Genomic DNA, 24092 nt, shown 5'->3' with positions numbered 1-24092 from the left:
AAGATTGATATCAGCCAATTTGAAGTATCTAGTACCTAGAATCAGAACTGTATACACATTCAAAGTATTAATTGAGTATCAATACAAAACAACATCACATAAACAGGACAAAAACAGTTTGACATCTACAGAACTATTGTTGGACAGGGACACAAAGAAAGTGCTATTATTTTGTGTGGAAAATGTTAATTTTCTGTCAAAAAAAGTTTTTTTTTTTTACTTTTGTTGACATTGTGGTATCAGAAGCAGTGTTGAGAATGAAGGATCTTCCTGAGTTTCCTGAGTGCTTCTGTGCTTTAGACCCTGGATCCCACACAAGCCGCTCTCCCTCTCATTTTGGACGCTATCCGTGAAATCCGATTGGACATTTTCCCCTTGGATCAGATCAACCATCCACTGGTCATCGAGTTATGGTTCAACCGCAGGCTCCGCCCCTTCCTGTCATCTGTGTCCATGGACTTTCTGCACTGCCTCACCACCAAGTCTCTCAACTGTTCCACCTACGAGCACATGTAAGTCTGGACCATGTTACGAGGGAGAGAGATGTGTCAAGTTGTATAAATGCTTTGTGCTCTAACCTGTGGCTGTGTTCTAAGTGTTCACGCCCTGAGCCTGCACCAACCAGACATGTCCCTGCCCTCTCAGATGTACATCTACACACACTTCATCAAGGTCTACCTCACCAGGAACAACACTGTGGGCAAGTATCAGACATTTAAAGGACACATATGATGCGAAATAGACTTTTAGCCATGTTCTAACATTGTTCCCTCATCAAAAACATACCTGGGGTTGTATTATTATATTCAATAATCTAAATCATGAATCATCCCCCGGGATCATGTTGTGTGCATGACGTGTTCTTGGATATCATACTTTGAAAGGACATCTGCAGTTTATTTTGACACTACACGCCTGCTCTGCTGTGTTTTCTGCTCAGAACCCTGGAGACTCCACATTGCTGGAGGAGATTGTTCGACTTGTGTGTAATTCTCTGTGTTTCGCTGCAGACTCGTCCTGCTCCGCCCACACCAACGACAGCGCGGCCTGGATCCGCTCAAACCTTGGAGCCTTCTCTGGACTGGTGTCCTTCCACGACCTGCTCACTATGAACCCGGACTTTACTGCTGTACGTCACCTCACACACACACACACACACACACACAATCACACACACACACACACACACAATCACACACACACACAATCACACACACACACACACACACACACAATCACACACACACACAATCACACACACACACACACACACACAATCACACACACACACAATCACACACACACACATACACACAATCACACAGACACACACACACACACACACACATACACACACACACACACACAATCACACACACACACACACACACAATCACACACACACACAATCACACACACACACATACACACAATCACACAGACACACACACACACACACACACATACACACACACACACACAATCACACACATACACACACACACACACACACACATACACACAATCACACGCACACACACACACACACACACACACATACACACAATCACACACACACACACATACACACAATCACACACACACACACACACACACACACACATTTTTATTTATTTTATTAATGAAATAATTTCCTTTGCACATGCTCAGTTGGAGCGTCATTACATCTTAAGGGGGAGAAGAGTCAGCCTTTCATTTCATAGATCTAACCTCTGATGATGGGAGGGGCTTGTTATCCTTTTGTTCCTGACCTTGTGGTGACCTTGTGGTGCTGGACACACTGACTCAAGCGGTGGAGGCAGCATTTATTTCGACACATTTAGCCTGTTTGTTAGTGCCTGATGGTGGCGCTGTCTCACCCCAGAGCATTGCCACAAACCTGTTTGTTACATACCAATATTAGACGACAGCTGTTCAGTGTGTTGACTGTTCAGAACATTCTGTTAACCGTACATGTTTGTGACCTCTGTGTGACCCTCAGATGGACGCCCTGCCCCTCCTCACCGTGCGGCAGTTGGCAGAGTTCAGCTCCACTCCAGGACAGCTCTCCTCACCTGCTCAGGTCACCATGGTGATGCACCACGTGCCCGACCATCTCCTCACAGCTTTCTTTGATGACTACTCGCCTACAATAAGAGTAAGAGTCCTTAGGCCTTAGTTATTTTATTACTTGGTTTACGGATCCACCACACTTAGATTTTTGATTTCTACAATATAAATAAAATAAATTATTGTTATTATTATTATTATTATACAATGCAAAATAGCATTACATGAAATATATAAAGCGGTATTAAGTCAAAAGATAAGAGCGCGTGAAGCAATTCTTTGTCAAAATCCTGCGGGAGTGAGAGACGGAGCGAGTCTGTCCCTGTGCACGGCCCGGGACAGCATGAGAAGACGCTCATGTCTGCTGTGAGCAAATCCTTTAACCGCAAATACACATTTTAAACCGTTTACCACATTTTCTCCAGCGCTTTTGCCGTGACTAAGAGTGCACACTTAGAAGCGTCAGTTCTACCAATGCAATACACGCTAAATCTACTGTTACACTCACCTGCGCGTCGCGTCCGGCAGGGGTCGCTCTGGGCACAGGGGTCGCTCTGGGCACAGGGGTCGCTCTGGGCGCAGGGGTCGCTCTGGGCGCTCTGGGCACAGGGGGCGCTCTGGGCGCTCTGGGCACAGGAGACGCTCTGGGCTCTCTGGGCGCTCTGGGCGCAGGGGTCGCTCTGGGCGCAGGGGTCGCTCTGGGCGCAGGAGACGCTCTGGGCGCTCTGGGCGCTCTGGGCACTCTGGGCACAGGAGATGCGCTGGGCACAGGAGACGCTCTGGGCACAGGAGACGCTCTGGGCACAGGAGACGCTCTGGGCGCTCTGGGCGCTCTGGGCACTCTGGGCACAGGAGATGCGCTGGGCACAGGAGACGCTCTGGGCGCTCTGGGCGCTCTGGGCGCTCTGGGCACAGGAGATGCGCTGGGCACAGGAGACGCTCTGGGCACAGGAGACGCTCTGGGCACAGGAGACGCTCTGGGCGCTCTGGGCGCTCTGGGCGCTCTGCATTGTCACCAGCAGAGGAATCACACAATAATCACATTGACATATTCCAGATAACACCATGTGACTCTGTTATTTCTTTGCGGTATCTAAATGTTATTTCCTTCTGACAGGAGCACGAGAGCCAGGTCCCCGCACCTGTCCGCTCAGCCATGTTACAGGTGGTGTTTGACAGGGCCAACCTGTCACAGCCCTCTGTCCCAGACTCTGTCCTGAGGCACTGGCTCCTGCTGCTGAGGCCCCTGCTGGTGGATCTGTCCCCTGCACATGTGGGGCCTTTTTTCACTATCCTGTCCGGGAGAAACTGCACCATCGAGCAGCGTGGGTCAGTCCTCCACAAACACCTCATTTACCTTTATCTTTTATTTTTCATTCTTTCCAAACATGTGGTTCTGTGGTTCATATGTTTTCACATTATTTGTCAGTCAAAACAAAATCACCCTCTTTTTCCCATTTAGTTCTAATATATTTAGTAAAATGGCTGTCCAAATTGTTATATATCCAAATAGACATAAACATTTATATAGTTAAGATATTATTCCCGTTGAAAGAAGGTTATGATGGTTATGGCTTTGTTTCATGTCTTGATTGTAAAAACTCCTTCATTGTAAATGTCTCTAGTCCTGTTTCTCAAGCAAAGCTACTTTAGGTTTTCTGTTACTGGTGGAAAAGTACTTTTGTAATCCAGACCTGAGATCTCAGATCTGTGCTGTTTGGTGTAAAACTTTGATCATAAGGCAAACAGTTTAAGATTTTAACATCTTTGTTTAGTTTGTATGTCTTGATCAGCTCCTTCCATGTTGTAAGAACAGATTTAACCCAGGGATTCATATTCTGAATCACACCAAACGCTCTGATTTGAGCTGAAATAAAGTAATTTCTCAGACAGAGCAAACTCTGCCTCCTTTTTAAAAAAATCGTTACAAGGGTTTTTTTTTGCCTTGGGAGAGTCTTATTTAAGAGTCTTATATTAACCTTTATTTAAGCAGGAAAAGTCTCATTGAGGTTAAAGATTTCATTTGGCCAAGAGCCACAAACGTTACAAATCCAGTTTCACGTTTCAAGCACACGTCCAGAAAGATCAGTTAAAACAACGACATGATGATTCTAGTTCCATCATTTAATATTTGTGAAGGAAACCTGCTCCTTTAGATTCAAGTCATTTTCAAATCTCTTTTAGGGCTTAATATGTGCAGTTCTAAGCACTGAGAGTGGTTTTATGTGTCTTATTCCTGCTTTTGTTTTGGAGATAGTGAATATGTGAATATTCAGTGTTTTCAGTGTTTTCAGTGTTCTAACCAAACATGTCTCATGTGTTTGTCATTGACCAAAAGTCAAAGGGATTATAAACTTGGATTGAATATGTTTCAGAGTGGAAGACCTGAACTCCACCATCTCCACCCTGAGTGAGGAGACCCAGAGGGAGATCCACGCCCACATCATGCTCGGCCTCAAAGGTAACACCACAAACACATCACAACCTTTCTCTGGTTTCACCTAGTCCTAAAAACAATGTCGTGGATTTGGAAACATGGATTAGTAAACTATGATTCTCCACGATGGGCCTTTTGCTTGCACAATGGCATTGTGGGTAACCCACAATGCCATTGTGCACTAACGAGCTGCTCTGTCCCACCAACAACTACAAGCACAAAAAAAGACTATGAGTTTTGCTGTGCCAAATACAGACACGAGACATGGAGGACCTATGTCCCCCTCTTCTATGAAGGGGGGACATAGGTCCCTCCTCAAATGATGGAATAGGCTCGTGGTTCAGGTTCCACATCTCAATAGTTGTGTATGAATGTGTTGTTGTGCAGCATAAACCCTGACCCAGTTCAGGGGAATACAGCGCTGACCCCGCTAAATGCTTCTGTGATGCTAGTGCAGAGATCTGATGTGAGAGCAGCTGTGAGGGTGAAAATGAGACAGTCGAATGCCATCTGCACCTTGTTATAGACCAGGGGTCACCAAGCCGCCCGCGGGCCCCTGGTTACTCTTGATGTTATAATGTTCCTTTTCAGGCCCTGTACCCTTGCGTTGCTATGGAGACAACTACAACTACAGCTTCTACAGATTTTTGGAGAGCGCTTTCATGGGCTTCCAGTTCCCCAACCTGACCTCCATCCTGTCCCTGATGCCCCACAACCGGATGCCCCAGGTTTGTGCTCACCAGGGGCCCACACTGCCTTTACTGGACCCCTCACAAGAATGACTGGATCCACACTCTTTCATATTGAATAGTGGCTGCAGAAGCGCTCTGACCACCTTTCCACACTTTGTCACGTTGTGACCACAAACACTACAAGCATCACAAACACCACAAACACCACAAACACCACAAACACCACAAACATCACAAACACCACAAACATCACAAACATCACAAACACCACAAACACCACAAACATCACAAACACCACAAACATCACAAACATCACAAACACCACAAACATCACAAACATCACAAACATCACAAACATCACAAACACCACAAACATCACAAACACCACAAACACCACAAACATCACAAACATCACAAACACCACAAACATCACAAACACCACAAACATCACAAACACCAAAAACACCACAAACATCACAAACATCACAAACATCACAAACACCACAAACATCACAAACACCACAAACATCACAAACACCACAAACATCACAAACATCACAAACATCACAAACATCACAAACACCACAAACATCACAAACACCACAAACATCACAAACACCACAAACATCACAAACACCACAAACACCACAAACATCACAAACATCACAAACACCACAAACATCACAAACACCACAAACATCACAAACACCACAAACACCACAAACATCACAAACATCACAAACACCACAAACATCACAAACACCACAAACACCACAAACATCACAAACATCACAAACATCACAAACACCACAAACATCACAAACACCACAAACACCACAAACATCACAAACACCACAAACATCACAAACACCACAAACATCACAAACATCACAAACACCACAAACATCACAAACACCACAAACATCACAAACACCACAAACACCACAAACATCACAAACATCACAAACATCACAAACACCACAAACATCACAAACACCACAAACACCACAAACATCACAAACATCACAAACACCACAAACATCACAAACACCACAAACATCACAAACATCACAAACACCACAAACATCACAAACATCACAAACATCACAAACACCACAAACATCACAAACACCACAAACACCACAAACACCACAAACACCACAAACATCACAAACATCACAAACACCACAAACATCACAAACACCACAAACATCACAAACACCACAAACACCACAAACACCACAAACACCACAAACACCACAAACACCACAAACACCACAAACATCACAAACACCACAAACATCACAAACACCACAAACACCACAAACATCACAAACACCACAAACATCACAAACACCACAAACATCACAAACACCACAAACACCACAAACATCACAAACACCACAAACATCACAAACACCACAAACACCACAAACATCACAAACACCACAAACACCACAAACATCACAAACATCACAAACACCACAAACACCACAAACACCACAAACACCACAAACATCACAAACATCACAAACACCACAAACACCACAAACATCACAAACATCACAAACACCACAAACACCACAAACATCACAAACATCACAAACACCACAAACACCACAAACACCACAAACATCACAAACACCACAAACATCACAAACAACACCACAAACACCACAAACATCACAAACACCACAAACACCACAAACACCACAAACACCACAAACATCACAAACACCACAAACATCACAAACATCACAAACACGACAAACATCACAAACACCACAAACACCACAAACATCACAAACACGACAAACATCACAAACACCACAAACACCACAAACACCACAAACACCACAAACACCACAAACAACACAAACACCACAAACACCACAAACACCACAAACACCACAAACACCACAAACATCACAAACACGACAAACATCACAAACATCACAAACATCACAAACACCACAAACACCACAAACACCACAAACACCACAAACATCACAAACACCACAAACATCACAAACATCACAAACATCACAAACACCACAAACATCACAAACACCACAAACACCACAAACATCACAAACACCACAAACACCACAAACAACACAAACACCACAAACACGACAAACACCACAAACACCACAAACACCACAAACACCACAAACATCACAAACACCACAAACACGACAAACACCACAAACACCACAAACACCACAAACACCACAAACATCACAAACATCACAAACATCACAAACAACACAAACACCACAAACACCACAAACACCACAAACAACACAAACACCACAAACACGACAAACACCACAAACACCACAAACACCACAAACACCACAAACATCACAAACACCACAAACACCACAAACACCACAAACACCACAAACATCACAAACATCACAAACACCACAAACACCACAAACACCACAAACATCACAAACACCACAAACATCACAAACACGACAAACACCACAAACATCACAAACATCACAAACACCACAAACACCACAAACACCACAAACATCACAAACATCACAAACATCACAAACATCACAAACACCACAAACACCACAAACATCACAAACACCACAAACATCACAAACATCACAAACACCACAAACATCACAAACATCACAAACATCACAAACACCACAAACATCACAAACATCACAAACACCACAAACATCACAAACACCACAAACACCACAAACACCACAAACACCACAAACATCACAAACATCACAAACATCACAAACACCACAAACATCACAAACACCACAAACATCACAAACACCACAAACACCACAAACACCACAAACACCACAAACATCACAAACATCACAAACATCACAAACACCACAAACATCACAAACACCACAAACACCACAAACACCACAAACACGACAAACACCACAAACACCACAAACACCACAAACACCACAAACATCACAAACATCACAAACATCACAAACATCACAAACATCACAAACACCACAAACACCACAAACATCACAAACACCACAAACATCACAAACATCACAAACACCACAAACACCACAAACATCACAAACACCACAAACATCACAAACACCACAAACATCACAAACATCACAAACACCACAAACACCACAAACACCACAAACACCACAAACATCACAAACACCACAAACACCACAAACACCACAAACACCACAAACACCACAAACACCACAAACATCACAAACACCACAAACATCACAAACATCACAAACACCACAAACATCACAAACATCACAAACATCACAAACACCACAAACATCACAAACATCACAAACACCACAAACATCACAAACACCACAAACACCACAAACACCACAAACACCACAAACATCACAAACATCACAAACATCACAAACACCACAAACATCACAAACACCACAAACATCACAAACACCACAAACACCACAAACACCACAAACACCACAAACATCACAAACATCACAAACACCACAAACACCACAAACATCACAAACACCACAAACATCACAAACACCACAAACACCACAAACACGACAAACACCACAAACACCACAAACACCACAAACACCACAAACATCACAAACACCACAAACACCACAAACATCACAAACATCACAAACATCACAAACACGACAAACATCACAAACATCACAAACATCACAAACACCACAAACATCACAAACATCACAAACATCACAAACACGACAAACATCACAAACATCACAAATAACACAAACACGACAAACACCACAAACATCACAAACATCACAAACACGACAAACACCACAAACACATTATTATTATTATTATTATTATTATTATTATTATTATTATTATTATTATTATTATTATTATTATTATGAATTAAAACTCCAAAATATTCCTCCCACCCAATTAAATTTAATTCCATTTATTTTTATGAAACAGATTAAACAAAATCACACCACACACAGAGTGTTGCTTTCAGGCCAAAAAGTTAAATTGCTCAGACCAGAGCAGCTTCTTCCACATGTCTGTGTCCCTCACATGTCCCTCCCATGTCCCTCACATGTCTGTGTCCCTCACATGTCCCTCACATGTCCCTCACATGTCTGTGTCCCTCACATGTCCCTCACATGTCCCTCACATGTCCCTCACTTGTCCCTCACATGTCTGTGTCCCTCACATGTCTGTGTCCCTCACATGTCCCTCATATCTCCCTCACATGTCTGTGTCCCTCACATGTCCCTCACATGTCCCTCACATGTCTGTGTCCCTCACATGTCTGTGTCCCTCACATGTCCCTCACATGTCTGTGTCCCTCACATGTCTGTGTCCCTCACATGTCCCTCACATGTCCCTCACATGTCCCTCACATGTCCCTCACATGTCTGTGTCCCTCACATGTCCCTCACATGTCTGTGTCCCTCACATGTCTGTGTCCCTCACATGTCCCTCACATGTCCCTCACATGTCCCTCACATGTCTGTGTCCCTCACATGTCCCTCACATGTCTGTGTCCCTCACATGTCTGTGTCCCTCACATGTCCCTCATATGTCCCTCACATGTCTGTGTCCCTCACATGTCCCTCACATGTCTGTGTCCCTCACATGTCCCTCACATGTCCCTCACATGCCTGTGTCCCTCACATGTCCCTCACATGTCTGTGTCCCTCACATGTCCCTCACATGTCTGTGTCCCTCACATGTCTTTGTGTCCCTCACATGTCTGTGTCCCTCACATGTCTGTGTCCCTGACATGTCTGTGTGTCCCTCACATGTCTGTGTCCCTCACATGTCTGTGTGTCCCTCACATGTTTGTGTCCCTCACATGTCTGTGTCCCTCACATGTCTGTGTCCCTCACATGTCTGTGTGTCCCTCACATGTCTGTGTCCCTCACATTTCCCTCACATGTCCCTCACATGTCTGTGTCCCTCACATGTCCCTCACATGTCCCTCACATGTCTGTGTCCCTGACATGTCTGTGTGTCCCTCACATGTCTGTGTCCCTCACATGTCTGTGTCCCTCACATGTCTTTGTCCCTCACATGTCTGTGTCCCTCACATGTCTGTGTGTCCCTGACATGTCTGTGTCCCTCACATGTCTGTGTCCCTCACATGTCTGTGTCCCTCACATGTCTGTGTCCCTGACATGTCTGTGTGTCCCTCACATGTCTGTGTCCCTCACATGTCTGTGTGTCCCTCACATGTTTGTGTCCCTCACATGTCTGTGTCCCTCACATGTCTGTGTCCCTCACATGTCTGTGTGTCCCTCACATGTCTGTGTCCCTCACATTTCCCTCACATGTCCCTCACATGTCTGTGTCCCTCACATGTCCCTCACATGTCCCTCACATGTCTGTGTCCCTGACATGTCTGTGTGTCCCTCACATGTCTGTGTCCCTCACATGTCTGTGTCCCTCACATGTCTTTGTCCCTCACATGTCTGTGTCCCTCACATGTCTGTGTGTCCCTGACATGTCTGTGTCCCTCACATGTCTGTGTCCCTGACATGTCTGTGTGTCCCTCACATGTCTGTGTGTCCCTCACATGTCTGTGTCCCTCACATGTCTGTGTCCCTGACATGTCTGTGTGTCCCTCACATGTCTGTGTCCCTGACATGTCTGTGTCCCTGACATGTCTGTGTCCCTCACATGTCTGTGTCCCTGACATGTCTGTGTGTCCCTCACATGTCTGTGTCCCTCACATGTCTGTGTCCCTCACATGTCTGTGTGTCCCTCACATGTCCCTCACATGTCTGTCCTGAGATTAGATCACACACTGGAGACTCTCTGTAATCATTAGGTCGATCACGTTCAGTCTTTCAGTAATCATCAGTCTTCTGACACACTGTGGCATTCTGGGACAAGAGGCTGAATACTTTTGCACACTGCACTTTTCAGTTTTTTATGATTATAAAACATGTACATACTCCAGTCCGGCTGATATTTCCTGCCACAGGAGGATGACACATGTTCAGGGCTCACAGTGTTTATTGTCCAGTCTGACGGCAGCAGAAGGAAAGACCTGAAGCCCCTCTTACATTAGCATGTCAGGGCAAGCTAGCTTTTGTTTACCCTTTGCCATTCCCTTTGCTGCCAAAAGTAGATGGAGTGCTAACTCAATACCTAATGTGGGAAACGCCTGACTGATTTGAAGTAATGTGTGCTTTTTGCATACAAATCTTATTTAGTTCTAAAACATGTTGATGCTTTTCCAGCTGCTGAACTCCATGTCAGCCTCAGAGCTGGGGCGGCTGCTGTGGAGGCCGGCTGTTGTGGACAGTGAAGCGTCCCTGTGTCAGATCTACAGCAGCTTCACAGACACGCCCATGTTCCTGTGGAGTGTGAGTGCACTGCACATGTGCAGAATATCACTTGTTTCAGAGACACTACACTGCGTATAGGCCCTTTCAAAGTGTGTAAACAAAAACGGATCGAGGCAAAAGGGAAGTGGAACAATGTTCTTCAATGTGACTTCAGAATATCACAAAATATGAAAAGTCCAGGTGGTTTTGTCAAAGTAAAATCACTTTTATACATTCAGACACACAGACATGGCATTATCACATGAGTGGTAGGTTTTACTGGACAAATACTCTATAGATATATTACACATCACATTATTTACTTTTTGTGACCTTTAAATACAGTTTTGAGAATCCTTTGTAATAGTCAAGCAAACTAATGGACATTTACTCACTGGAAATACAAAGATGATGTTATTTTCAGTATACAGTATTTAGATATGAAGACAGTTAATCATTGAAATTATATTATGCTGTACTTTATTTTACTTCCTGTTGCCTCCAATTTGCAATTTTAATCTTTCTGATAACAAAGAATTGTAAAGGGTCTATTCTTATGTATAATTCTGCATCCCTCTAGAACACAATATGATATGATCTATTTCCTGATCCATGTTGTAGGAGCCCCTCCCCCTCGACGTCCAGCGGCTCACTCTGCCCTGTGTGTGGCCCCGGGCCCTCAGCTCGGCCTCGCCCTCTGAGGCCAACATGTGGTTTGACCAGAGCCTCCAGAGTTACCTGTGCCTCCTGACCAAGAAAGACCTCAGTCCCAGCGTCACCTACAACTCGTCCTGCGCCGCCTTCCAAAAACTGTACACTTTGACTCACATACAGTATATCCACGTGTTAGGCAGTGGTGGAAAGTAACAAAGTACTAAAGTAAAAGTACTGTAAAACAGTCGAGTGATCTGTAGTACTTTACCAAAGGACATTTGATTGTACAGTGGATACTTAAGTACATTTGAGAGCAGGTATAGATACTTTCTCTTCACAACATTTTATTTTTAGCACATTCATGGAGACAAATACAAACTGAAGGTCTTGAGTTCAAGTCCCAGCTTTGATCACTAGAACAATTGGAATTGCTGTTGTTGACCAAATGAGAACACAATTCTTTATCAAAATCATCCCTGTGTGAAAGAAACAACTACTTCAAAAGTCTTGAAGTAGATTTCCGTGATACGTTTACTTATATCTGTAGTTTTACTTAAGTACCAGTGCTTTTCCCTCCACTGTGGTCATGAATATGTCTAATGAACCTGTCCTCTGGCTTCAGGGTGTCAGTTATGGGACAGAGCAACTGCACTGGGACAGACTACCACAGAAGAGACGTCTTCAGCAGCATCAGAGCGTTCCTCACTTCAGGTCCGAGCACAACTCTCCAGAATACAACATTTCAACTTAATGAGGACATCTAAAGGCTCGTTTATGCTCTACGTTCAAGACGCACTCGGGTGGAGGCTTCTGCTCCATGAACTGGAGCATTGGAGCTGTGCAAGATTCAAAATCAATCAAACAAAACAAGTTCAGTGGACAAATGAGGCTGCAATTTTGTATCTACTATACTCTATAAACAACAAACTATCATGTCTTATTAAAAGTGCTGTAGTTTAGATCTTTAGATTGTCAATTCTCTCAATCTTTGAACAGAATCCAATTATTAAACACAATCACACATTTAATCACAATCACAACTGTTGTCAGACATAATCATTTGATAGATTCTGATGTAGTTACCATGGCGACGGTCATGAACACGGCTCAAACCTCATGTTTTTCAAAGTAACAGAACAAGAGCATCACTTTCACCTAAAGCTCCAGATCTTCAAACTACCGCGCACGTCCTGCATAAATGAGCCTTTACAAGTATCTGCCCTTTAAACAAACAGTCTGAAGTGTATTTACAGATATATTACACACTTTACAAAAAATATATATTATTTGTGAAGATCAAATAAAATGTTTATGCTATAAAGTAGTATTTTGTCCATCCTCTGCTATAGAAAAGCAAAATAACATCATTTCTATCCTAGAAATACAAAGTGTTGCTTATTTATTGTTTTAGAAACTTAAAAATGTCAGTTCATTGTTGAAAATATGTTCTGCTTTACTCCAATCTGTAATGTAGAACATTCTGATGACTGAACATTTTAAAGAACCCTTTCGAGTTCACGAATCAGACTTAGTGTGATCACCAAGTTCTTTCATGTGGTGAAAAACACAGACTTGTTTATCAGTCTAAAGCTGGAGATACAGATCGTGTGTCTCTGTTTGCTCCAGTGGCTGATGTTGTGTGTTGTGTGTTGTGTGTTGTCATGTTGTGTGTTGTGTGTTGTGTGTTGTGTGTTGTCATGTTGTGTGTTGTGTGTTGTGTGTTGTGTGTTGTCATGTTGTGTGTTGTGTGTTGTGTGTTGTGTGTTGTCATGTTGTGTGTTGTGTGTTGTGTGTTGTCATGTTGTGTGTTGTGTGTTGTGTGCGTAGCTTCTTCTCCCAGATGTTACAACCCCAGTGTCCCGGACCTGAGCTCCACGGCCTGGTTCGCTCAGTACATCGGGCCCTTCTTCAGCTTCATGACTCTGGAGGACCTGAACATGTTCGGCTCAGCAGAGGTAGCACACACTCTTTGACTCTTCTTTTGGCTCTGCGCGTTCATTTTTTTCCCAACCTCTCTGTTTCCAGAAGTCAAAATTCAATTGCATGTTGTTTTCCTGGCATTTACGCATTTGTCTTGGCATTCTTCTCCTTTAATCATTGTGACTTCTAAGCACAAATTACAGTTACATGGCGACAAAAGATGTTGTCCAGTGAGACTAAAAGAACCTAAATTCTGCTGCATTTGGTTTGTGTTAAAGTTTACGTGTTTTAACTGATCCAAGAAATGTTTAAAAAAAAAGACACATGAATCATGAAATGTATTAATCACATCACTCTTTTAGACTCTAATGAAACCTGGAGGAAGTGTTTCTGTAGTTACACCCACTCATTCAACAAAACACTAAGTCTACACTCATAGTAACCAATTTGACATTGAAACCATTACATTATTGAAATTATTGAATTCCTAAAGAAAGTTGGTACAAATATTTCAGCATATTTGTCTTAAAAATCATTTTTGATGCATTTTTGAATGAATTGCAAGCACAAGTAAATGGTATGAAAACCTCTCTTGTCCAGGAGCTGAAGGTGTTCACTGTAAACCCTGAGAACGTAGCTCTCCTGAACCACTCAGCTCTTCCTCTGAACCTCACCAACTACTACACTGAGCTGGTTTACCTGCAGGACAGCAACTACAACCCCCTGCTGTGAGTGTCTGCTGTGCCCATGTGTTTCCTCTGAGAGAAGCTCTGACCCCGCCCTCTTTCCCACAGCCTGCCCCTCTTGTGTCGCTGTGTGGCTCCTGGCCCCGCCTTCACCCAGCTCAACAAAACACAGAGCATGATAGTCCTCCACAACCTGACCACGCTATGCACTGACCTGGACCCACAGGTAACACAACCTGAGCCACAGGTAACACAACCTGAGCCACGGGTAACACAACCTGAGCCACGGGTAACACAACCTGAGCCACGGGTAACACAACCTGAGCCACGGGTAACACAACCTGAGCCACGGGTAACACAACCTGAGCCACGGGTAACACAACCTGAGCCACGGGTAAAACAACCTGAGCCACGGGTAAAACAACCTGAGCCACGGGTAACACAACCTGAGCCACGGGTAACACAACCTGAGCCACGGGTAACACAACCTGAGCCACGGGTAACACAACCTGAGCCACAGGTAACACAACCTGAGCCACAGGTAACACAACCTGAGCCACGGGTAACACAACCTGAGCCACGGGTAACACAACCTGAGCCACGGGTAACACAACCTGAGCCACGGGTAACACAACCTGAGCCACGGGTAAAACAACCTGAGCCACGGGTAAAACAACCTGAGCCACGGGTAACACAACCTGAGCCACGGGTAACACAACCTGAGCCACGGGTAACACAACCTGAGCCACGGGTAACACAACCTGAGCCACAGGTAACACAACCTGAGCCACAGGTAACACAACCTGAGCCACGGGTAACACAACCTGAGCCACGGGTAACACAACCTGAGCCACGGGTAACACAACCTGAGCCACAGGTAACACAACCTGAGCCACAGGTAACACAACCTGAGCCACAGGTAACACAACCTGAGCCACGGGTAACACAACCTGAGCCACGGGTAACACAACCTGAGCCACGGGTAACACAACCTGAGCCACGGGTAACACAACCTGAGCCACAGGTAACACAACCTGAGCCACGGGTAACACAACCTGAGCCACAGGTAACACAACCTGAGCCACAGGTAACACAACCTGAGCCACGGGTAACACAACCTGAGCCACGGGTAACACAACCTGAGCCACGGGTAACACAACCTGAGCCACGGGTAACACAACCTGAGCCACAGGTAACACAACCTGAGCCACGGGTAAAACAACCTGAGCCACGGGTAACACAACCTGAGCCACGGGTAACACAACCTGAGCCACGGGTAACACAACCTGAGCCACAGGTAACACAACCTGAGCCACGGGTAAAACAACCTGAGCCACGGGTAACACAACCTGAGCCAAGGGTAACACAACCTGAGCCACGGGTAACACAACCTGAGCCACGGGTAACACAACCTGAGCCACAGGTAACACAACCTGAGCCACAGGTAACACAACCTGAGCCACAGGTAACACAACCTGAGCCACGGGTAACACAACCTGAGCCACGGGTAACACAACCTGAGCCACGGGTAACACAACCTGAGCCACAGCTAACACAACCTGAGCCACGGGTAAAACAACCTGAGCCACGGGTAAAACAACCTGAGCCACGGGTAACACAACCTGAGCCACGGGTAACACAACCTGAGCCACAGCTAACACAACCTGAGCCACGGGTAAAACAACCTGAGCCACGGGTAACACAACCTGAGCCACGGGTAACACAACCTGAGCCACGGGTAACACAACCTGAGCCACGGGTAAAACAACCTGAGCCACGGGTAACACAACCTGAGCCACAGGTAAAACAACCTGAGCCACGGGTAACACAACCTGAGCCACGGGTAAAACAACCTGAGCCACGGGTAACACAACCTGAGCCACAGGTAACACAACCTGAGCCACGGGTAACACAACCTGAGCCACAGCTAACACAACCTGAGCCACGGGTAAAACAACCTGAGCCACTGGTAACACAACCTGAGCCACGGGTAACACAACCTGAGCCACGGGTAACACAACCTGAGCCACGGGTAACACAACCTGAGCCACGGGTAACACAACCTGAGCCACAGGTAACACAACCTGAGCCACAGCTAACACAACCTGAGCCACGGGTAAAACAACCTGAGCCACGGGTAACACAACCTGAGCCACGGGTAACACAACCTGAGCCACGGGTAAAACAACCTGAGCCACGGGTAACACAACCTGAGCCACGGGTAACACAACCTGAGCCACGGGTAACACAACCTGAGCCACAGCTAACACAACCTGAGCCACGGGTAAAACAACCTGAGCCACGGGTAACACAACCTGAGCCACGGGTAACACAACCTGAGCCACGGGTAACACAACCTGAGCCACAGCTAACACAACCTGAGCCACGGGTAACACAACCTGAGCCACGGGTAACACAACCTGAGCCACGGGTAACACAACCTGAGCCACGGGTAACACAACCTGAGCCACGGGTAACACAACCTGAGCCACAGGTAACACAAGCTGAGCCACAGCTAACACAACCTGCGCCACGGGTAAAACAACCTGAGCCACGGGTAAAACAACCTGAGCCACGGGTAACACAACCTGAGCCACGGGTAACACAACCTGAGCCACGGGTAAAACAACCTGAGCCACGGGTAACACAACCTGAGCCACAGGTAACACAACCTGAGCCACGGGTAACACAACCTGAGCCACGGGTAACACAACCTGAGCCACAGGTAACACCCCCCTCAGCCACAGGTAACACAACCTGAGCCACAGGTAACACAACCTGAGCCACAGGTAACACAACCTGAGCCACGGGTAACACAACCTGAGCCACGGGTAACACAACCTGAGCCACAGGTAACACAACCTGAGCCACAGGTAACACAACCTGAGCCACAGGTAACACAACCTGAGCCACAGCTAACACAACCTGAGCCACGGGTAAAACAACCTGAGCCACGGGTAACACAACCTGAGCCACAGATAACACAACCTGAGCCACGGGTAACACAACCTGAGCCACGGGTAACACAACCTGAGCCACGGGTAAAACAACCTGAGCCACGGGTAACACAACCTGAGCCACAGGTAACACAATCTGAGCCACGGGTAACACAACCTGAGCCACGGGTAACACAACCTGAGCCACAGGTAACACACCCTGAGCCACAGGTAACACAACCTGAGCCACAGGTAACACAACCTGAGCCACGGGTAACACAACCTGAGCCACGGGTAACACAACCTGAGCCACGGGTAACACAACCTGAGCCACAGCTAACACAACCTGAGCCACGGGTAAAACAACCTGAGCCACGGGTAACACAACCTGAGCCACGGGTAACACAACCTGAGCCACAGCTAACACAACCTGAGCCACGGGTAAAACAACCTGAGCCACGGGTAACACAACCTGAGCCACGGGTAACACAACCTGAGCCACGGGTAACACAACCTGAGCCACGGGTAAAACAACCTGAGCCACGGGTAACACAACCTGAGCCACAGGTAAAACAACCTGAGCCACGGGTAACACAACCTGAGCCACGGGTAAAACAACCTGAGCCACGGGTAACACAACCTGAGCCACGGGTAACACAACCTGAGCCACGGGTAACACAACCTGAGCCACGGGTAAAACAACCTGAGCCACGGGTAACACAACCTGAGCCACGGGTAACACAACCTGAGCCACAGCTAACACAACCTGAGCCACGGGTAACACAACCTGAGCCACAGGTAGACACACTTTGCTTTACACTCTGGACAATAGTTTTCACATGTGGTGGTTCCGTTCTGCAGGTGGCGGCGGCTCTGGCAGGGAACTTCGGAGACGACATTGATGCCACGACCCTGGAGACTCTGGGGGAGGAGAACACGGGCCTGTCCACTGGGCAGATCCAAACCATCCCAGCCAAATACCTGCTGGAGGCCCTGGGCACGCTCAGCGGAGTGTCCGGCTGGAGGCCGGGCCAGGCCCGAGCCATCGTTCTGTCCATGATGTCTTCTGGGGTCATGAAGGTACAGCACAGCCTCACACATGCACATGGATTAACTAATACATTTCAATGGAATATGTCGTCTCCTCAAAGCCTTAGATTTATTGTAATAGTTTTCTTTTTCTATTCTACTCATTTCCATCATTAAATTTCTCAAACTTTGTCCTTTTTATGACTTAAATCTGGGGTACCTGATTTTCAAGCCGTGAAAAGGAAAAAGTAAGGTATTTAAATGAATCTAACTCGTTCCTTGCTCTCACAAAGCGTCACATGCATGTTGGAGCGTGTGCACAGCTTCAGCTTGAACCACCCTCCCACAGCAACACGCTCTCCTCCAAAAGTCTTCTATAGCTAAGCACGCAGCTCTCGAACCGACTGCTGCAGCTGACCAGGAATATGTCTTGTACTGATTTGACACATGTGGCCTCTCCTCCTCCTGCCTCAGTATTCATGTGTGATCATGTGTGAACCGTGCTCTCCTCTTGAAGAAAACTGGATGAACCGCGTGTTCTCTCTCCTCCCACAGCTCAACACCAGCTCGTCTCTCCTGATGCTGGGCACTCTGCTGACGGGCGTCCCCTCCTCTGTGATCGGCGGCATCGACAGTGCCAACCTGCTGACCGCTTCCAAGAACCAGGCCTTCATCCAGACCATGATGTCTGCTTCCAAGGTCATGCAGGAGATCTTTGTCCAACAGGTACAACACTGTGGATCGTTTAATCCAAATGTCCTATAGAGCTGGGTCCAACATTTCCTCCACAAACAACAAACTATGGAGTCGTTAGCTGTTTCTATGGAGAATTCGATCCGTGCAAACTTATTTTTTCTCAATACCATTTACTAAACCATGAATTGTATATCTAATTGCAATACTTCAAATCGTTCAGCACTAATATATATATATATATATATATATATATTTGATCACACATTCATCACAAATGTTATTCGTTGATTGATCGTTGCTTTTATGTCTTATTATCCAAAACAAACAAATATGGTTTTCAATACCAATTTCATGAACACAACCATGAGAACCATACAAATCTGAATTATACTCCAAACCTGATACATTACTGGTCATGACCATTAAAAAATAATAAATAACTGAAAACAGTTGGAACTCAAATGTTGCTTTTGTTCAGATTTGCCATGTATTAAACAGTAATGTGCCTGTGCATACTTTCTGGTGGAGGAGCATTGACATGAGACAGAAATGGTGCTAAACTAAACTGTTTTGTGGTTTGACAGCTGATCGCGGTGAACAGCAGCACTATGGCCATTATGGAGAACGTCCCAGATGACATGGCCGCTCAGATCCCAAGGGTGCTGCTGGTGACCATGTCCAGCAGCACCAGCGTCCTGAAGGAGGTCAACAAGAAGAAGTGGAAGCGCCAGCAGGTAACACTCACTGCAAGACATCCAACCATCTTACTCTTATGATTGTTGTGAGAAGAAAGTTCACGTTTATCGAAACCCCAAAACTAAAAGTGTAATTCTTCATTTATTGCGAGTCGCCGGTTGATCTCAGGGGCCGTGGGGGTCGAACCCAACAACAATTATAAAAACCTGCTTGATACTGTCAAAATATTACAAAATGATAATAGGTAGATCTTTGGGCTTTGCTGAATCTAAACGTGTGAGCACCCCTGTTAGTACCTCACTGTTCCTCAAGTATGTGACCAGATTTATGAAGTCAAAGTGACAGAAACACACAGATAAAAAGCACTTTACATTCAAATGGACTTTTGTTTGGAGAATATATATTCAATGGAAATGACATTTGTCAATATATATACACAATATAAGTGTCCCAAGAGTCTCTAAAAGCACAGTAGGAGGTAGAGCCTTCTGGTGGTCCCAAGAGTCTCTAAAGCACAGTAGGAGGTAGAGCCTTCTGGTGGTCCCAAGAGTCTCTAAAGCACAGTAGGAGGTAGAGCCTTCTGGTGGTCCCAAGAGTCTCTAAAAGCACAGGAGGAGGTAGAGCCTTCTGGTGGTCCCAAGAGTCTCTAAAGCACAGTAGGAGGTAGAGCCTTCTGGTGGTCCCAAGAGTCTCTAAAAGCACAGTAGGAGGTAGAGCCTTCTGGTGGTCCCAAGAGTCTCTAAAAGCACAGTAGGAGGTAGAGCCTTCTGGTGGTCCCAAGAGTCTCTAAAAGCACAGTAGGAGGTAGAGCCTTCTGGTGGTCCCAGAGTCTCTAAAAGCACAGTAGGAGGTAGAGCGTTTAGCTCCCAAGCTCCTGTGTTATGGAATCAGCTCCTGTCCATGTTAAAGAGGCCGACACAGTCTCTTCATTTAAGACCAGGCTTAAAACTTTCCTCTTTGAAATCTCTTATGGTCAGACCAGTTAGGAACAGAAATACAAACCCACAGTACGTGAATGTGCATATTTACAAAATAGTTTCTTCTTTTTGACATTTTGATTTAATAATGCCACTGTCTTTGTTATAAAAGCTCTTTTCATATTTGATTAAGAGTCCGGATAACGGTTATAATCATCAAAATATGACACAATTAGTTGATTAACCATATCAGATGTGGTAACAGAATAAAATGTTGACATCTCTTGCCAAGTTACAGGTCAGATCTGTTGGGAGGCGAGCCCAATCACAGTACATTAGCAATAAAAACAGCTGTAGTTGAATGTCTAATCACTTTCAAATGGAATATCTCCCTCTCACAGGATACTTTGTGTTTTGCCCTGTAGGTGGAGCTGTTCTTCAGTACTGTGGCTGTGGAGAGTTCCACTGTTGCTCTGGGCAGCACAAATGAGTATGTCTTTGTCTCAGTGTTGGAAGAAGTACTCAGTTTTGTTACTTATGTACATGCATAGATGTGTATATTAGTAAAATCCTACTTAAGTTAAATTCTTAATGTACCTGTTTGAAAATGTACGTACAAAGTAATTTAAACAGAACTGTCCAAGAGTTATAAGTAGTGATTTGGATCAAGAATTGTGCCATACTGTAAGTAATGTATGTTTATGTCCCTTCCATCCCTTCTGTCCCTTCTGTCCCTTCCATCCCTTCTGTCCCTTCCATCCCTTCCGTCCCTTCTGTCCCTTACATCCTTCTGTCCCTTCTGTCCCTTGCATCCCTTCTGTCCCTTTTGTCCCTTCCATCCCTTCTGTCCCTTCCATCCCTTCTGTCCCTTACGTCCCTTCTGTCCCTTACGTCCCTTCTGTCCCTTCCGTCCCTTCTGTCCCTTCCATCCCTTCCGTCCCTTCCATCCCTTCTGTCCCTTCTGTCCCTTCCATCCCTTCTGTCCCTTCCATCCCTTCTGTCCCTTCTTCCCTTCCATCCCTTCCGTCCCTTCTGTCCCTTACATCCTTCTGTCCCTTCTGTCCCTTGCATCCCTTCTGTCCCTTTTGTCCCTTCCATCCCTTCTGTCCCTTCCATCCCTTCTGTCCCTTACGTCCCTTCTGTCCCTTCCGTCCCTTCTGTCCCTTCCATCCCTTCCGTCCCTTCCATCCCTTCTGTCCCTTCTGTCCCTTCCATCCCTTCTGTCCCTTCCATCCCTTCTGTCCCTTCTGTCCCTTCTGTCCCTTCCATCCCTTCTGTCCCTTCCATCCCTTCTGTCCGTTCCGTCCCTTCTGTCCCTTCCATCCCTTCTGTCCCTTCTGTCCCTTCTGTCCCTTCCATCCCTTCTGTCCCTTCCATCCCATCCATCCCTTCTGTCCCTTCCATCCCTTCTGTCCGTTCCGTCCCTTCTGTCCCTTCCATCCCTTCTGTCCATTCCATCCCGTCCATCCTTTCTGTCCTTTCCGTCCCTTCTGTCCCTTCCATCCCTTCTGTCACTTACATCCCTTCTGTCCCTTCCGTTCCTTCTGTCCCTTCCATCCCTTCTGTCCCTTACATCCCTTCTGTCCTAACCCTGTCTCTCCTGTCTCCCGTTCAGCTTGTCCTCCTCAGTGCTTCAGGGCTTCACCTGCACGGGCGTCAGAACCTTCAAGAGGTCTCACATCAACAAGCTGATCAAATCGTGCCGCAGGAAGAGAAAGGACAAGGTCAAGCTGATTGAGTCCCAGGTCAGGAGTCCTCACGGCCGTCAACAATAGCACACAGGGGCCCAAATGGACAGAAAGTACTGAGAATAATCTACATAGGACCTGTTTATTCTCTTTACTTTTATAACTAATGTTCAAACTTACAGAATGGGTGCGACTGGAATTGTTATTCACGGTTTCCATTATTTACATGTTGAAAATGATATTCTGCTGTATGAAAAAGAGTGCTTTTCTTCTCATTGTTCATTACAATTGGGCTTGAAAAGTCAGTATGGAGACACCACTAATGTAAAGAGTTTGTTTCCCACAGCTCACCTGCATGTCCTACTACATACAAAACTCCTCCGACGCCACCAACTTCTCCCTGATCCCCCCAGACGTGCTTCTCTACTACGAGTATGTGTCGTGCACGTTGACACGATGAAGCGGTCATATGAGCACACGGCTAGTTTCTTTTTCTCTCCTCTGCCCACAGCTACTCCACGGTCCCCGCGTCCAGCTGCAGGAGCTACTTTGAGCAGCTGGGGGACGCAGACTTCTCTGTCTTCTCCTCAGCACTGAGCTACCAGAAGAACCAGCTCTTTACCAACTGCAAGAGCTGCCTGGTAACGGACACACAAATTGTCTTATTGGGCCTTCATCAGGGCATGCTTTAGCTTTCTGTGAATATGTTGGGTTTAATTGCTTTTACTTGCCATCACGTATTTCCTCATCATTAGTTTACTCAGAGTTGTTTTTTGATTAATTCCTGCATGTTTAAGTAATCTATATTGTCTTGCAACTGAGGCTCTAATGTTCAGAAAAATCCTGTTTTCACCTACCCCGTATCCCTGCCCACATCCCTGTAATTTCTGATTACTAAGCCGTTATATCGATATTGTGGTTTACAATGGACAAAATGATCTACTTATGCTGTTATTTAATATTAAGTTCCTTAAAAAGAAAAATGTGTTTAAGTTCCTGACCAAGACGACAGGTTGGCTTGGCTTAACATTCTTCATTTTGTCATCAGGACATAAAGAGCAACAGTCTGACCCAGGAGCAGGTGTCTGTGATGGGGAACATGTGCTGCACTCTGGACGGGTCCTACATCCAGGACTCAGACCCATCCATCCTGGAGAAGCTGAAGAACTGCCCTGATCTCACTGACCAGCAGGGGGCAGCGGTTGAGGCTCTGCTGAAGAGTGGGACCACTCCATACGGGTCAGAGAGAGAGGCACACACACACACACACACACACACACACACACAGACACAGACACAGACACACACACACACACACACACACACAGACACACAGACACAC

The 24092-nt window shown here is 45.7% G+C and overlaps 1 protein-coding gene across 1 annotated transcript in view; it reads left to right on the top strand.

The window, feature by feature from the left end:
- The window catches only part of LOC140378022 (uncharacterized), a 76211-nt gene that overhangs the window by 51222 nt on the left and 897 nt on the right, over nucleotides 1-24092 (top strand). The window contains exons 35-55 of the mRNA XM_072463652.1: nucleotides 301-512; nucleotides 597-700; nucleotides 1011-1129; nucleotides 2003-2158; nucleotides 3188-3399; nucleotides 4446-4531; nucleotides 5099-5235; nucleotides 11442-11567; nucleotides 12150-12340; nucleotides 12805-12893; nucleotides 14010-14137; nucleotides 14703-14830; nucleotides 14897-15014; nucleotides 18586-18804; nucleotides 19309-19479; nucleotides 20034-20183; nucleotides 21488-21552; nucleotides 22678-22807; nucleotides 23097-23182; nucleotides 23262-23391; nucleotides 23799-23989. Coding sequence (XP_072319753.1) covers nucleotides 301-512; nucleotides 597-700; nucleotides 1011-1129; nucleotides 2003-2158; nucleotides 3188-3399; nucleotides 4446-4531; nucleotides 5099-5235; nucleotides 11442-11567; nucleotides 12150-12340; nucleotides 12805-12893; nucleotides 14010-14137; nucleotides 14703-14830; nucleotides 14897-15014; nucleotides 18586-18804; nucleotides 19309-19479; nucleotides 20034-20183; nucleotides 21488-21552; nucleotides 22678-22807; nucleotides 23097-23182; nucleotides 23262-23391; nucleotides 23799-23989 — 2948 coding nt within the window. The remainder of the gene's footprint in view (nucleotides 1-300; nucleotides 513-596; nucleotides 701-1010; nucleotides 1130-2002; nucleotides 2159-3187; nucleotides 3400-4445; nucleotides 4532-5098; nucleotides 5236-11441; nucleotides 11568-12149; nucleotides 12341-12804; nucleotides 12894-14009; nucleotides 14138-14702; nucleotides 14831-14896; nucleotides 15015-18585; nucleotides 18805-19308; nucleotides 19480-20033; nucleotides 20184-21487; nucleotides 21553-22677; nucleotides 22808-23096; nucleotides 23183-23261; nucleotides 23392-23798; nucleotides 23990-24092) is intronic.

This window comes from Eucyclogobius newberryi, unplaced genomic scaffold, assembly GCF_026437365.1.
Source record: "Eucyclogobius newberryi isolate DKJ021-1_F unplaced genomic scaffold, fEucNew1.0.hap1 SCAF_4, whole genome shotgun sequence".
Lineage (NCBI taxonomy): Eukaryota > Metazoa > Chordata > Actinopteri > Gobiiformes > Gobiidae > Eucyclogobius > Eucyclogobius newberryi.
This window is presented reverse-complemented; position numbering and strand designations above follow the sequence as displayed.